Consider the following 17,166-nt stretch of genomic DNA (forward strand, 5'->3'; position numbering starts at 1 on the left):
AACACAATGCAAAACCAGCTTGAGCCCCCACCCAGTGACCCGGGACAATTACATACCACCCCCCGGTGCCTCTTCTGGGTGCAATACTTCCCCTCTTGTAAGCACAGAGTCTGATGAGTGTAGTGCAGAGCAGAGTCTGGGTGTAGCAAAAAATGTTTAATGAAGGTGGGAAACAATGCGGCATTATGTTGGGGAAACACCACAAACAAGGTTCATAAACAAATGAGCCAGAAGACCCATCCTCAAGTAGATTGGGCCGTGTCCTTTTCCTTTAGGTTCTTAAGTCCAGCAATTCAAAAGTCATCCCACTCACAGTTGCTGTCTTTGGTCAGTGCAGCCCCAGAGTTCAGAAATTAATCTGCAGAGTTCACTTCCCAGCCTGGGTGGAAGTGGGGGAAGGTATGGAGGCACCTTACACACTCCACTGCTAAGGCCCTCACTTGCTCCTCCCCAAGAACAATTGCCACACTTCTCCCCCAACCACTCTGTTAGCCACTCCTCTTCATTAGCCATTCACCAAGATGTCTTCATCCCCTCCCAGCCTCCCCCAAGTTCTCAATGATTTCAGGTGTTAGTAGAGGAACCTCACTGCTAGGGCATACTGGATAGTCTTGTGGAAGTCTTCTTGCATCAGAACCCCTAGCCCAAAGTAGGTATAATGTTTAGACTTACATATCAGTGATTTCTACTCTACAGCATATAATTAGACTTTTAATTAAGTCTAAATTAGCTCCATTATTACATAAGAGAAAGGGTGGCAATCACATTTAGACTCATCATAGGCCAGGCTGTACAAATATTTATGTCCCAACCTCTCTCAACTCAATGAGCTTTGGAACCCATGTCCTTTGACTAGCGAGTGCTGCATAGTTGAGAGTGAGTATTTCAGTCAGAAAATGCCAAGTACAGGTCTGCTGTCCTTGATTCACACTACCAGGATAACAATGCTTTATTACTCCTGCCCTAATAACAAAGAGAGTGGGGATCCCACAGCAGCCAAAGTGACCATTTGGGCAAGCACCATGCAAATGAGATCAGTCCCTGAAGTCCTTTTCCACAGCTCACCACCTGATGTCAGAGGAGAGCTCATTCTGACTCTGCTTTCACATACAGATGCACTTCTTTTGATGAACTTCATTTGGCAACAAAAATGATTAGGGGGCTGGAGCACATGACTTATGAGGAGAGGCTGAGGGAACTGAGATTGTTTAGCCTGAAAAAGAGAAGATTGAGTGGGGATTTGATAGCTGCTTTCAACTACCTGAAAGGGGGTTCCAAAGAGGATGGATCTAGACTGTTCTCAGTGGTAGAAGATGACAGAACAAGGAGTAATGGTCTCAAGTTGCAGAGGGGGAGGTTTAGGTTGGACATTAGGAAAAACTTTTTCACTAGTAGGGTGGTGAAGAACTGGAATGGATTACCTAGGGAGGTGGTGGAATCTCCTTCCTTGGAGGTGTTTAAGGTCAGGCTTGACAAAGCCCTGGCTAGGATGATTTAGTTGGGTTTGGTCCTGCTTTGAGCAGAGGGTTGCACTAGATGACCTCCTGAGGTCCCTTCCAACCCTGAGATTCTATGATTATATGATAACTAATGCAAACCTCTCTATGACCCCATTTGTGGGGAGGGAGAGCTCAGTGGTTTGAGTATTACCCTGTTAAACCCAGGGTTATGAGCTCAATCCTTGAGAGAGCTACCTAGGGATCTGGGGCAAAAATCTGTCTGGGGGTTGGTCCTGCTTTGAGCAAGGGATTGGACTAGATGACCTTCTAAGGTCCCTTCCAACCTTGATATTCTATGATACTTAAATGGGTTTGGAAATGGCTTATCAATTTAGCTTGAGTTAATTCCTTCTTAATTTAAGAGTATCTACAGAGGAATTTACACTTGATTAACTAAACTGGAGCAAATTTGTACATAGAAAAGCCTTAATATTAATATTAATTTTACTGTGTATCAAATATGAATCTGGCCAGATTAACTGACCAACCACACTCATGGAATCACACTTGATTACTAGTTTAATAGGAAATGGCTTTTAATAACCATTTAATAAAACTTTTGGCTCATTACTGGGCAATGCAGGATTATCACAAGTTCATTTATTTCTTCTGTAGATTTGGGCTCTGCTCCTGTCATCTCTGTGGAGGGACATCAGGACGGAGGGATCCGGGTGGTGTGTCGATCATCCGGATGGTACCCACAGCCCAAGGCTCAGTGGAGAGATCACCAGGGGCAGCTCTTACCATCGGCCTCTGAAGAAATAACCCCAGAGGCCAATGGCCTGTTTCAAACAGAGATTGTCATTGTTCTAACAGAAGAGTCCAACCAGAAAGTGTCCTGCTGTGTCAGGAACCCCCGACTCAACCAGGAGAGAGAGTCAGTGATTTCCATAGCAGGTCAGTGCCCGTCCGTGGCACCCATGGATAGACCGAGATGCTGCAGACATGGGCGAAGAGTATTTATCATTGTGTCTCCTCTTCATTGGCCTGAACCTTCAAGGTGCTGAGCAACCTCAGTTCTCTCTGGATATGTCTACACTGCAGTTAGACACCTGCTGGTGCCCTGTGCCAGCTGGCTCAGGCTAAGGGGCTCGGACTAAGGGGCTGTTAAATGGCAGTGTAGATGTTCAGGCTTCTGCTGGAGACTGGGCTCTAGGACCAGGGCCGTTCCTAGCTATTTTGGTGCCCTACGCAGCCCTCCCCTTGGGGGAGCTGTGTGGGGCCCCAGGCCTCTGCGGGCAGGAGCAGCTAGCCCTAGGCCTCCATGGGGGGCCTGTTTGGGGCCTCGCCCCAGGCCTCCACGTGAGGGGGTTGGCTGGCCCCAGACCTCTGTGGGGGGTGGGGGCTGGCTACTTCCTGCGGGAAGTGGAGTGACCTGGTCCCAACCTGCCCTGCTCCCCTGGCTCCCAGCAGCACCTCCGGCAAGTACTGGAGGGTGGTTCTCCCTCCCCCCAAGTCTTGGAGCCAGGGGAGCAGAGCAGGCTGGGGCCAGGTCACTCCACTTCCCGCAGGAAGTAGCCAGCTCCCCCCTCCCCACAGAGGTGTGGGACCCCACACAGCGCCCCCCATGGAGGCCTGGGGTCAGCTCCCCCCGCTCCCACCTGTGGAGGCCTGGGGCCCCAGGCTGCTCTGCTCCCCTGGCTCCCACGCAGCTGGGGCCGGGTCTCTCCACTTAGCAATGAGTGCAGTGTCGGGCCTGGCTGCAATCTTCAGGACAGTGGGGGCAGGATGAGGCTGGGGCAGAGCAGGGGTAGGAAGAAGTGGGGCTGGGGCGGAGCACAGGCAGGGGCCTGGGGAAGAGCCGAGTAGGAGCTGGAGCAGCACACAGCTGCACAGGGCACCAGGAAATTTGGTGCCCTGAATTTCCTAGTGCTCTACGCAGCTGCATGCTTTGCGTATGGGTAAGGATGGCCCTGTCTAGGACCCTGGGAAGTGGGAGGTTCCTAGAGCTTGGGCTTCAGTCTGAGCCTAAAGATCTACACTGCAATTAAACAGCCCTTTTGCCCGAGCCCCCTGAGCCTGAGTCAGTTGGCATGGGCCAGCTGTGGGTGCTAATTGCAGTGTAGACGTACCCTTTGACTCCAGTAGGAGCTGAGGGTGTTTAGCACCTTTAAGGCTGGGGCACCATTGGCCAGATTTTCATAACAGCTCAGTACCCAGCAATCATCCTTCTTCTCAGTGTGGGAGGGGGAGGGAATTCTCCTTTGTTCTTGTGCTGTACTGAGAACTGTGTTGCAATTGCAAGCTGTCACTGTAAGAGTGGGGGGTTTCCCAGTGCTGTTTGCAGGATAGAGGTCTCTGTAGCAAAGCATGTGAGCAGAATCAGGGCTTGTCTACTGGAACAGTTAGGTCATGGCAGGCTGGGGTGCAAATCTGCCTCAAACACTAACTGTCCATGTGGACCTTACCACATGCACTAACAATTCCATAGTGTGCTTTGATCTGCCCCACTTTGAAACAGGAACGGATCAAAGTGCACCAGGGAACTTTTAGTGCAGTGCAGCAGGGTGCACACAGCCAGTTAGGGCACAGCAAGCTAGTGCGAGGTGGATTTACACCCCAGCCTGCTGTGCACTCTCTGTGCCTTCAGACGAGCTGACATAAAGCAAGGTGGGGTGAGTTAGACTCATAGACTCATAGACTTTAAGATCAGAAGGGACCATTATGATCATCTAGTCTGACCTCCTGCACAATGCAGGCCACAGAATCTCACCCACCCACCCCTCTAACAAACTCCTACCCTATGTCTGAGTTATTGAAGTCCTCAAATCGTGGTTTGAAGACCTCAAGCTGCAGAGAATCCTCCAGCAAGTGACCCGTGCCCCATGATGCAGAGGAAGGTGAAAAACCTCCAGGGCCTCTGAAAATCTGCCCTGGAGGAAAATTCCTTCCCGACCCCACATATAGCGATCAGCTAAACTCTGAGCATGTGGGCAAGACTCACTTGCCAGCACCCAGGAAAGAATTCTCTGTAGTAACTCAGATCCCATCCCATCTAACATCCCATCACAGACCACTGGGCATACCTACCTGCTGATCAAAGATCAATTGCCAAAATTAGGCTATCCCATCATACCATCCCTTCCATAAACTTATCAAGCTTAGGGTACGTCTACACTACGGGACTATTCCGAATTTGCATAAACCGGTTTTGTAAAACAGATTTTATAAAATCGAGTGCGCGCGGCCACACTAAACACATTAAATCGGTAGTGTGCGTCCATGGTCCGAGGCTAGCGTCGATTTCTGGAGCGTTGCACTGTGGGTAGCTATCCCGTAGCTATCCCATAGTTCCCGCAGCCTCCTCCGACCCTTGGCATTTCCGGGTTGAGATCCCAGTGCCTGATGGGGCAAAAATCATTGTCGCGTGTGGTTCTGGGTACAGCCTCACCCCTCCCTCCCTGAGCAGCAGACAATCGTTTCGCGCCTTTTTTTGCTTGGTGAACTGTGCAGACGCCATAGCACAGCAAGCATGGACCCTGCTCAGCTCCATACCGCAATCGTGAATGTTTTAAACACCTCGCGCACTCTCGTGCAGTCTATGGTGAACCAGGACCTTCAATCCGAGGCGAGGAGGAGGCGGATACGGCAGCGCGGCGATGACAGTGATGAGGACGTAGACACAGAATTCTCTCAAACCGCGGGCCCCTGCGCTTCGGAGATCCTGATGGTAATGGGGCAGATTCTATCCATTGAATGCCGATTTTGGGCCCGGGAAACAAGCACTGACTGGTGGGACCGCATTGTGTTGCAGGTGTGGGACGATTCCCAGTGGCTGTGAAACTTTCGCATGCGTAAGGGCACTTTCATGGAACTTTGTGACTTGCTTGCCCCTGCCCTGAAACGCCATAATACCAAGATGAAAGCAGCCCTCACAGTAGAGAAGCGAGTGGCGATAGCCCTGTGGAAGCTTGCAACGCCAGACAGCTACCGGTCAGTCGGGAATCAATTTGGAGTTGGAAAATCTACTGTGGGGGCTGCTGTGATGCAAGTAGCCAAAGCAATCACTAAGCTGCTGCTACGAAAGGTTGTGACTCTGGGAAACGTACAGGCCATAGTGGATGGCTTTGCTGCAATGGGATTCCCTAACTGTGGGGGGGCGATAGATGGAACCCATATCCCTATCTTGGCACCGCAGCGCCAGGGCACCCAGTACGTAAACCGCAAGGGGTACTTTTCAATGGTGCTGCAAGCACTGGTAGATCACAAGGGACGTTTCACAAACATCCACGTGGGATGGCCAGGGAGGGTTCATGACGCTCGCGTCTTCAGAAGCACTACTCTGTTTAAACGGCTGCAGCAAGGGAATTACTTCCCAGACCAGAAAATAACAGTTGGGGATGTTGAAATGCCTGTCGTTATCCTGGGGGACCCAGCCTACCCCTTGATGCCATGGCTCATGAAGCCATACACAGGCAGCCTGGACAGTGGTCAGGATCTGTTCAATTACAGGCTGAGCAAGTGCAGAATGGTGGTGGAATGTGCATTTGGCCGTTTAAAGGCGCGCTGGCGGACATTACTGACTCGCTCAGACCTCAGCCAAACCAATGTCCCCTATGTTATTACTGCTTGCTGTATTCTCCACAATCTCTGTGAGAGTAAGGGGGAGACATTTATGGCGGGGTGGGAGGCTGAGGCAAATCACCTGGTCGCTGATTACGCGTAGCCAGACACCAGGGAGATTAGAAGAGCACACCAGGAAGCGGTGCGCATCAGAGAAGCTTTGAAAACGAGCTTCATCAATGGCCAGGGTACAGTGTGACTGCTGTGTTTGTTGATGAACACCCAACCCCCTTGATTGACTCAGTCCCTGTAAGCAACTCCCCCTCCCCCTTCGAGTACAGCTTACTTATGCAAATAAAGTCACTCTCATTTAAAAAGCATGAATTCTTTATTGATTCATTATAAAAAGAGGGAGAGAAGTAAGGGTGTGGTTTGGGAGGAGGATAGGAGGGATGGAGAAGGCCATTAAAAAAAAAATTCACAGTAACGACATCCTTCTGGTTGGGCTGTCCACGGGGGTGGAGTGGGCGGGTGCACGGAGCCTCCCCCACGCGTTCTTACACGTCTGGGTGAGGAGGATGTGGAACATGGTGAGGGTTGAGGGTGGTTATACAGGGGCTGCAGCGGCACTCTGTGATCCTGCTGCCGTTCCTGAAGCTCCACAAGGCGCCGGAGCATGTCAGTTTGATCACGCAGCAGCCCCAGAGTTGCATCCCGCCACCGCTGATCTTCCTGCCGCCACCGCTGATTTTCCTGCCGGTCTTCCTGCCGCCACCTCTCATCTCGGTTGTCCCTCCTGTCCTCACGTTCATCCCTCCTGTCCTCACGTTCACTGGCCTCTTTCCTGTAATTTGAAACCACGTCCTTCCACTCATTCAGATGAGCTCTTTCATTGCGTGTAACTTCCATAATATCCGAGAACATCTCATCTCGCGTCTTCTTTTTCCTCCGCCTTATCTGTGCTAGCCTTTGGGATGGAGGAGGGATGGTTGAAAAATTTGCAGCTGCATGAGGGAGATAAATATTTAGAAAGATACATTTTACAGAACAATGGTTATACTCTTTCACAGTGAAAAGCAGTATTCACCTAGCACATGTGATTTCCCTACAAGGTCGCATTTTTCATCTTAATAGTGAGTGCCTGCAGCTCTGGAGTTACAGATCTCTCAGACACAGGTCCAGGCATCAGAGTTCAGCTTGCATGCGGCCATGGTAAGCCACTGTCTTTCAGCTTCTGCAGTGATTTACCCCTCCCCCCAACGCATGGCTAATACCACGCTAGCTCCCTGCTAATCAACACCCTTCCCACCTCCCCCCCACCCACTGCGTGTCTGGTACCTTGGGGAAGATCGCCGGTGACCAAACACAGTAAAGATCATCGGCATTTCACTCCTCCCCTCCCCCCGCTTCGCTACGTGCAGGAAAGTTTTTTTTTTTAAGCTGATGCATTCCACGAACCCAGTAGAAAAATGGCCACCCCCCTTACTTAAATTCCTGATTTTTAACCAGGTTATCCTGAACGATATCACTTTGCTGAGGATAACAGAACAAGATAAAGAACGGATGCTTCTTGAATGCCAGCAGTCACCGGGACCATACGCTGCTATGCTTTGCCACGCAATGATACCTGATTACTTGCTACATGCATGGCGTGGTAAAGTGTCCTACCACGGTGGGCGGAACAAGGCTGCCTTGCCCAGAAACCTTCTGCAAAGGCTTCTGGAGTACCTACAGGAGCGCTTCATCGAGATGTCCCTGGAGGATTTCCTCTCAATCCCCGGACATGTTAACAAACTTTTCTAAGTAACTATACTGTCTGCGAATGCATCCCAAGTCCTCAGGGCAAATCAATCATTAAAAAAGGCTTGCTTAAAAAACAATGTTTGCTATTTGCAAAGGTACACTCACCAGAGCTCCCTTCCATGGCGTCATTGTCTGGGATAGTGGCTTGTGAGGGCTGGGAGGACGGTAATTCCGTCAGGGTGATAAAAAGCTCCTGGCTGCGGGGTCACGGAGTGCTGTGTGCTCTCTGCTAGGTCTTCCTCCTCTTCTTCATCTTCATCTTCCCCGTCTGCATAATCCTCAGCCATGGCAGAGATTACAACCCCCACCTCGGAATCCACGATCAGGGGTGGGGTACTTGTGGCGCAGCCCCCTAAAATTGCATGCAGCTCAGCATAGAAGCAGCATGTTTTTCGACCTGCCCCGGACCTTCCGTTTGCTTCTTTGGTTTTCTGGTAGCCTTGTCTGAGCTCCTTAACTTTCACTCTGCACTGCACTGAGTCCCGGCTGTGGCCTTTATCCGTCATAGCCTTAGAAATTCTTTCAAATACTTTTTCATTTCGTCTTTTGGAACGCAGTTCTGTTAGCACTGAATCCTCTCCCCAGATAGCGATCAGATCCAGTACCTCCCGTGCACTCCATGCTGGGGCTCTTTTACGATTCTCAGGAGACTGCATTGTTAACTGTGCTGATGAGCTGTGCGTGGTCACCTGTGCTGATGAGATGAGATCTCCACGCTGGGGAAGCAGGAAATGAATTTCAAAAGTTCGCGGGGCTTTTCCTGTCTACCTGGCCAGTGCATCCGAGTTCAGAATGCTGTCCAGAGCGGTCACTGGTGCACTGTGGGATAGCTCCCGGAGGCCAATGCCGTCGATCAGCGTCCACACTAACCCTAATCCGATATTTTAATACCGATACTAGTGTTACTCCTCTCGTTAGGGAGGAGTACAGAAACCGGTTTAAAGAGCCATTAAAATCGATATATGGTGCCTCCTAGTGTGGACGGTTGTGGCGTTAAATCGGTTTTGCGCTCCTAAAACCGGTTTAAACGCCTAGTGTAGACCAGGAGTTAGTCTTAAAGCCAGATATGTCTTTTGCCCCCACTACTCCCCTTGGAAGGCTGTTCCAGAACTTCACTCCTCTAATAGTTAGAAACCTTCGTCTAATTTCAAGTCTAAACTTCCTAGTGTCCAGTTTATATCCATTTGTTCTTATGTCCACATTGGTACTAAGCTTAAATAATTCTTCTCCCTCCCTAATATTAATCCCTCTGATATATTTATAAAGAGCAAGCATATCCCCCCTCATCCTTCTTTTGGTTAGGCTAAACAAACCAAGCTCTTTGAGTCTCCTTTCATAAGATAGGTTTTCCATTCCTCGGATCATCCTAGTAGCCCGTCTCTGAACCTGTTCCAGTTTGAATTCATCCTTCTTAAACATGGGAGACCAGAACTGCACACAGTATTCCAGATGAGGACTCACCAGTGCCTTGTATAACGGTACTAACACCTCCTTATCTTTGCTGGAAATACCTCGCCTGATGCATCCTAAAACTGCATTAGCTTTTTTAATGGCCGTATCACATTGGCGGCTCATAGTCATCCTGTGATCAACCAATACTCAGAAGTCCTTCTCCTCCTCTGTTACTTCCAACTGATGTGTCCCCAATTTATAACCAAGATTCTTATTATTAATCCCTAAATGCATGACCTTGCACTTTTCACTATTAAATTTCATCCTATTACTATTACTCCAGTTTACAAGGTCATCCAGATCTTCCTATATGATATCCCGGTCCTTCTCTGGATTAGCAATACCTCCCAGCTTTGTGTCATCCGCAAACTTTATTAGCACATTCCCGCTTTTTGTGCCAAGGTCAGTAATAAAAAGGTTAAATAAGATTGGTCCCAAAACTGATCCCTGAAGAACTCCACTAGTAACCTCCTTCCAGCCTGACAGTTCACCCTTCAGTACGACCCGTTGTAGTCTCCCCTTTAACCAGTTTTTTATCCACCTTTCAATTTTCATATTGATCCCCATCTTTTCCAATTTAACTAATAATTTCCCATGTGGAACCATGTCAAATGCCTTACTGAAATCGAGGTAAATTAGATCCAATGCATTTCCTTTGTCTAAATAATCTCTTACCTTCTGAAAGAACATCAGGTTGGTTTGGCACGATCAATCTTTTGTAAAACCATGTTGTAATTTATCCCAATTACCATTGACCTCAATGTCCTTAATTACTTTCTCCTTCAAAATTTTTTCCAAGACCTTACATACAACAGATGTCAAACTGAGGCCTGGTCCACACTAGGACTTTAATTCGAATTTAGCAGCGTTAATTCGAATTAACCGTGCACCCGTCCACACCACGAAGCTATTTAATTCGACATAGAGGGCTCTTTAGTTTGACTTCTGTACTCCTCCCCGACGAGGGGAGTAGCGCTAAATTCGACATGGCTATGTCGAATTAGGCTAGGTGTGGATGCAAATCGACCTTAGTAGCTCCGGGAGCTATCCCACAGTGCACCACTCTGTTGACGCTCTGGACAGCAGTCCGAGCTTGGATGCTCTGACCAGCCACACAGGAAAAGCCCCGTGGAAATTTGAATTCCTTTTCCTGTCTGGCCAGTTTGAATCTCATTTCCTGTGTGGACGTCGTGGCGAGCTCAGCAGCACTGGCAGCAATGCAGAGCTCTCCAGCAGAGGTGTCCATGCAATCTCAGACTAGAAAGAGGGCCCCAGCATGGACTGACCAGGAAGTCTTGGATCTGATCACTGTGTGGGGCGAGGAGTCTGTGCTTTCGGAGCTGCGCTCCAACAAACGGAATGCAAAGACCTACGAGAAGGTCTCCAAAGCCATGGCACTCAGAGGATACAGGCGGGATACAACGCAGTGCCTCGTGAAAGTCAAGGAGCTGAGACAAGGCTACCAAAAAATCAGAGTGGCAAACGGACGCTCCGGAGCCCACCCCCAGACATGCCGGTTCTACGAGGCACTGCATGCCATTCTCGGTGGGTCTGCCACCACTGCCCCACCAGTGTGCGTGGAATCTGAGGATGGGATACTGTCGACGGACTGTTCCTCAGAGATGTTCGCGGACGGGGAAGATGAGGAGGACGAGGCAGTCGACAGCGCTTACAACGCTGATTTCCCCGACAGCCAGCATCTCTTCATCACCCTCACTGAGATCCCCTACCAACCCTTCCCAGCCGTTACCCCGAACCCTGAATCAGGGGAAGGATCAGTCAGTAAGTGCTTTAAACATGTAAACATTTATTTCTAACAGAACAGGAATATTAACTATGCGAAAAGAAGGTCAATATAAATGGGGATGGAACGGAAATCCTCTTGGGAGATTTCCGAGAAGCTCTCCTGCAGGTACTCGAAAAGCCTCCACATGAGGTTCCTGGGGAGAGCTGCCTTATTGGGTGCTCCGTGGTAGCACACTTTTCCGCGCCAGGCTCTCATCAGGTACTCCGGGAGCATTGCCTCCACGAGCATGGCCGCATAGGCCCCTGGTTTGTGCTGGCTTTCACGCAGCATGCACTCTCTATCTGCCTCAGTGACCCTCCTCAGGGTGATCTCGCTCGGAGACTCCTGCATTTAATTACAGTAATTTGTGTACTATTAGTATTGGGAGTGCTTCACTGTTCCTTTGCATAACAATCAGCATCACTTTACAGCCACGTGGTGGAGGCTGCAGAGTGGCATCATACAGGGATCTTTCCCAGGGAACAGACGCGAGGGGGTGCAACAGGGGCAGAGTTTATGCTTTCAGGATTGCCTGTAGCAAGAGGACAGTGGTATACATTGACTTTTAAGCAGCCAAAAGTTTTTGGCTTACCATGCCTGGCTGCTCCACGGATTCTGCTGTCCTGCCCCGCTTGTCTGATCTGCAGTGCAATCCCCCAGGCAATGAAAACGAATTCCGAAAATTCGAACTTTCCCTGAGTGAGTGCTGTGCATGGTCTTGTTCACAGAGACTGACTAGACTATGTTTCTTCTTTGCAGAAATGTATCTTTATAAGGAAGTCAATCCCTTTTTCCCATCACACAGCTGCACCTGTATCCCGACCTGCTCCAGCATGCCCCTCACAGAGGCTGGCGCAGATTAGGCGGCGCAAGAAAAAGACACAGGACGAGATGTTCGCAGAACTTATGGGCTGCTCCCGAGCCGCGGCGGCCCAGTAGAGCCATTGGAGGGAGAACCTCTCTCAGCAGCAGCGCTCACACAGCGAATGGGAGGACAGATGGCGTCTGGAGGACCAGCAGGCGACTCAAATGCTACTTGGACTAATGAGGGAGCAAACAGACATGCTCAGGCGCCTTGTGGATGTTCTGCAGGACCGCAGGCAGGAGGACAACAGAGCCCCCCTGCACTGTATCTGCAACCGCCCTCCCCCACCACAAAGTCCAATACCCCCCTCACCCAAAATAACAAGAAGGAGGTGCGCCAGGGGCCGTGAAAACTGTCACTCCATCCCAGCAGAGTGCTCAAGTACCAAAAAGCTCTCATTCGCTAAATTTTGAGAAATCCTTCCCTTCCTGGATCACCCAAGCCCAAATCCCAGTTTCGTTCCCTCACTGTGTAGTTGATTATTAAAAATAGTTTGCTGTTCATTACTGTTTCCATCATGTTTCTTTACAGAAGACTTTGTGTGAAGGGTGGGGAGGGGTTTGGTAATTGCATAGGACGGTCACCATTACCTGGGTACAGATACGGGGGCAGGATCTACAGCAGGTCACACACACAGTGCAGTCACTAGGCACCCTGATCAGTCTGAGAGGTGTTTTTCATGTTCTGTGCATAGGCGGCAGGTGCCCTGCTCCAGCTATATTTGGAGCTGGGTCTCTCCCCCGGCCATGCCTGGATTGGGCCCTGGCCCCCAAGGGTCTCCCCCCGCCCCACCGCGCTGCGTACCTGCCTGACAGTAGAGCGGCTCCCTGCAGAAATGCTGTCTGGTGCCCCAGGGTCCTAGCGCCTGCCATACACAAATGGCAAGGCAGGCTGCCCTTACCCTGCCCTTCCACCATAGCCCTGAGCCTCTCCAATGCCCCAAACCCTCAGCCCCAGCCAGAGCCCTCATCCCCCTACACCTCCTCCCCCTTCCCACACACCCCTCACCCTTTCCTGCACCCCTCACCCCTTCCTTCACACCCACCTGGGCTCTTCTAATTGCACGGGTGTCTGGCTGAGCGTAATCAGCAGCCAGGCGATTTGCCTCAACCTCCCATCCCACCATAAAGGTCTCCCCCTTGCTCTCACAGAGATTGTGGAGCACACAGCAAGCTGCAATAACAATGGGGATATTGGTTTCGCTGAGATCCGAGCGAGTCAGTAAGCTTCGCCATCTCCCCTTGAGACATCCGAAAGCACACTCCACCACCATTCTGCACTTGCTCAGCCGGTAGTTGAAGAGCTCCTTGTCAGTGTCCAAGGCGCCTGTATAGGGCTTCATGAACCAGGGCATTAGCGGGTAGGCTGGGTCTCCGAGGATCACTATAGGCATCTCCACATCCCCAACAGTTATTTTGTGGTCCGGGAAGAAACTACCTTCCTGCAGGCGTCTAAACAGACCAGAGTTCCTGAAAACACGCGCGTCATGAACCTTGCCCGGCCACCCGACGTTGATGTTGGTAAAGTGTCCCCTATGGTCCACCAGTGCTTGCAGCACCATTGAAAAGTAGCTCTTTCGGTTAATATACTGGCTGGCCTGGTGGGCTGGTCCCAGGATAGGGATGTGAGTCCCATCTATAGCCCCACCGCAGTTTGGGAATCCCATCGCGGCGAAGCCATCTATGACGACCTGGACGTTTCCCAGGGTCACTACCTTTGAGAGCAGTAGCTCAACGACTGCGTTGGCTACTTGCATCACAGCAACCCCCACGCCAAAGTGGTTCGGTACTGACTGGTAGCTGTCTGGTGTTGCAAGTTTCCAGAGGGCTATGGCCACTCGCTTCTGCACACTCAGTGCTGCTTGCATGCGGGTGTCCTTGCGCTTCAGGGCAGGGGACAGCAAGTCACACAGTTCAAGGAAAGTGCCCTTACGCATCCTGAAGTTTCGCAGCCACTGTGATTCATCCCAGACCTGCAGCACTATGCGGTCCCACCAGTCCGTGCTTGTTTCCCGGGCCCAGAATCGCCGTCCCATAGCATGAACATGACCCATTGCCACCATGATCTCCACGGCGCGGCGTACCGTGCTTTCTGAGAGGTCTGTGCCACTCTGAGACTTCATGTCCTCACCGTGCTGCCGGAGCCTCCTCGCCCGATTTCTCAGCATTTTACTGTTGAAGAGGTGTACGATAAGGTGCGAGGAGTTGACAACGGCCATAAGTGCAGCGATGATCGCAGCGGACTCCATGATCGCAGTGGAGTGCTGTGGCGTCCGCGCTGTCACTAACAGGAAAAGTGCGCGAACTGATTTCCCGCCGGCGGGAGTGACGGTTGAATGCTGACAGTTACCTAAGACCACCCTCGACACAGTTTTCCCCCCAGCATGCATTGGGGGGAAATCCCAGAATTCCAATGGGCAGCGGGGAGTGCGGGAACTGTGGGATAGCTTCCCACAGTGCACCGCTTCCAATTTCGACGCTTGCCCCGTTAGTGTGGACTCACAAAGTCGAATTAGTGTCCTTACTGTGGACACACAAATTCGACTTTGTAAGGTCGATTCTACAAATTCGACTTAAGTTGATTCGAACTACTCTTGTAGTGTAGACATACCCTAACAGGCCTATAGTTACTCGGATCACTTTTTTTTCCCTTTCTTAAAAATAGGAACTATGTTAGCAATTCTCCAGTCGTACAGTATAACCCCTGAGTTTACTGATTCATTAAAAATTCTTGCTAATGGGCTTGCAATTTCATGTGCCAGTTCCTTTAATATTCTTGGATGAAGATTATCTGGGCCCTCCGATTTTGTCCCATTAAGCTGTTCGAGTTTGGCTTCTACCTCGGATGTGGTCATATCTACCTCCATATCCTCATTCCCATTTGTCATCCTTCCATTATCCCTAAGCTCCTCATTAGCCTTATTAAAGACTGAGGCAAAGTATTTATTTAGATAATGGGCCATGCCTAGGTTATCCTTAACCTCCATTCCATCCTCAGTGTTTAGCGGTCCCACTTCTTCTTTCTTTGTTTTCTTCTTATTTATATGGCTATAGAACCTTTTACTATTGGTTTTAATTCCCTTTGCAAGGTCCAACTCTAAATGGCTTTTAGCCGTTCTCACTTCATCCCTACATGTTCTGACCTCAATAAGGTAGCTTTCCTTGCTAATCCTGCCCATTTTCCACTCCCTGTAGGCTTTCTGCTTTTTCTTAATCACCTCTCTGAGATGCTTGCTCATCCAGCTTGGTCTACAACTCCTGCCTATGGTTTTTTTCCCCTTTTTTGGGATGCAGGCTTCTGCTAGTTTCTGCAGCTTTGACTTGAAGTAATTCCAGGCCTCCTCCACCTTTAGATCCACAAGTTCTTCAGTCCAATCCACTTCCCTAACTAATTTCCTTAATTCTTTAAAGTTAGCCCTTTTGAAATCAAAAACCCTAGTCCCAGATCTATTTTTGTTTATCCTTCCATCTAGTTTGAACTAAATTAGCTCATGATCACTCGAACCAAGGTTGTCCCCTACGACCATTTCTTCTATAAGGTCCTCACTACTCACCAAAACCAAATCTAAAATGGCATCCCTTCTTGTTGGTTCTTCAACTGCTTGGTGAAGAAATCCATCAGCTATCACATCCAGAAAAATCTGAGCCCTATTATTGTTACTAGCACTTGTCCTCCAGGCTATATCTGGGAAGTTAAAGTCTCCCATGATCACACAATTCCCATTAGTGTTTACTACATTAAAAACATTAAAGAGGTCTCTATCCATCTCCAAATCAGATCCTGGTGGTCTGTAGCACACCCCAAGCACTATCTCAGAGGAGGCTCTAGTAGCTTTCTTTCCTAGTGTGATTTTTGCCCAGACAGACTCTGTCTTATTCATTCTATCACTTCTTATTTCTTTACAGTCTACCTTATCATTGACATACAATGCTACTCCACCACTTTTGCCCGCTGCCTTAGGGAGCAGCTCCCTCTCCTGTTTTAAGGTTTTTTGTGTGTTAAGGCTCTGGATTTTAAGACATAAAGTTGTGTTACGCTGCAGCCTTCCAGCAGGAGTATTTATGTTTGTGTCTAACTGCTCTGTGTGCTGTGATCATCACAGTTCTCAGTGGGAGTGGGGGAGAGAATTCTCCTTTGTTCTCAGTGAGAGCTGCTGGGTGCTGAGTATTTATGAAAATCTGACTAATGAAGTTATTTTTCCTAAACAGCAGAAGAGAGCCCTGGATATGGTCCGAGTATTGCTACTTAGATTATATCTGAAAATACCAGAACAAAAGTTGAGGCCCAAAATTGGCTGAAACAAAATCTTACCTAGGAGCATCTTAATTTTTAGAAAAAAAGGTTGTGATTTTATGTATTATTATCTACCAAATAACTTGGTTAATACTGAATGAATATTTCATCACTGTAATAGTACGAATGTTGTATTTGTAAAGCACTATTCATCTGAGGTCTCATAGTGCTTCACTGATGGTTAGTCTATGATATGCCCAGTATTACCTAATTGTTCACAGCACAGAGAGAGAGAGTTGAAACCCCACATAAACTCTCTTCCCAAAAGGCTGCAATGTAGCACTGCTTTATTTCTAAGAACCCAGAATTCTAACATGCCACAGCCAAATACAGAGAGAGAAAAAGCAGGCTGCTCCCTAAGGCAGAGAGGCAGAATGAAACCCACTCTGCTCTAGGCTGGCTCTTTGCAGACTGACTGCAGAGGACCCAGATGCACACTCTCAAAAGAGCCCTTTAGCCTGCAAGCAGGACCAGGAATCCCCTCAGGATTTCAAGTGTCAGCTTGTAATTTGAACACAGTTTTCAATATACACCACTTAGCAAAGGGCCCTCTAGCCAGCCATTGCTCCAAGGCCCAGGGAAGAGGACTCTGGAGGAATTTTTACTCTGAATCTATAGGCTCAAGTTTTGTTTTTATTAAAATCCTGCTGTGACGGGTTGAATCACAGAAACCCCCTTGGGGCTGCCAACTGATGTGCCAAGTCTACTTCTGCTCCTGCTTTCCTGCCCTATCAGCTTAGGACTTCACTGCCCTGCCTGGTTTGAGCCAGACCTGCTGGTCTGTTGTAAACTCAAACCCAGATCTGAATCACATTCCCTAACAACTGTAGGCTTAACCTGAAAGCAGCTAACAGCAGCGTTCTTGTCTTTAACACTCAGATGCCCAACTCCCAATGGGGTCTAAACCCAAATAAATCCATTTTACCCTGCATAAAGCTTATACAGGATACTTATAAACTCATAAA

General features: G+C 49.3%; 1 protein-coding gene across 2 annotated transcripts in view; it reads left to right on the top strand.

The window, feature by feature from the left end:
* Positions 1-17,166, top strand: part of LOC123345197 (butyrophilin subfamily 1 member A1-like) — a 651,080-nt gene that overhangs the window by 288,098 nt on the left and 345,816 nt on the right. The window contains exon 4 of one of the 2 annotated variants that reach the window (XM_044981901.1): positions 2,115-2,396. The exons of the other annotated variant lie outside the window; for it this stretch is intronic. Coding sequence (XP_044837836.1) covers positions 2,115-2,396 — 282 coding nt within the window. The remainder of the gene's footprint in view (positions 1-2,114; positions 2,397-17,166) is intronic. 2 annotated transcript variants of the gene reach the window in all.

This window comes from Mauremys mutica, chromosome 12 (genome assembly GCF_020497125.1).
Source record: "Mauremys mutica isolate MM-2020 ecotype Southern chromosome 12, ASM2049712v1, whole genome shotgun sequence".
In the NCBI taxonomy this organism is placed as follows: Eukaryota; Metazoa; Chordata; order Testudines; family Geoemydidae; genus Mauremys; species Mauremys mutica.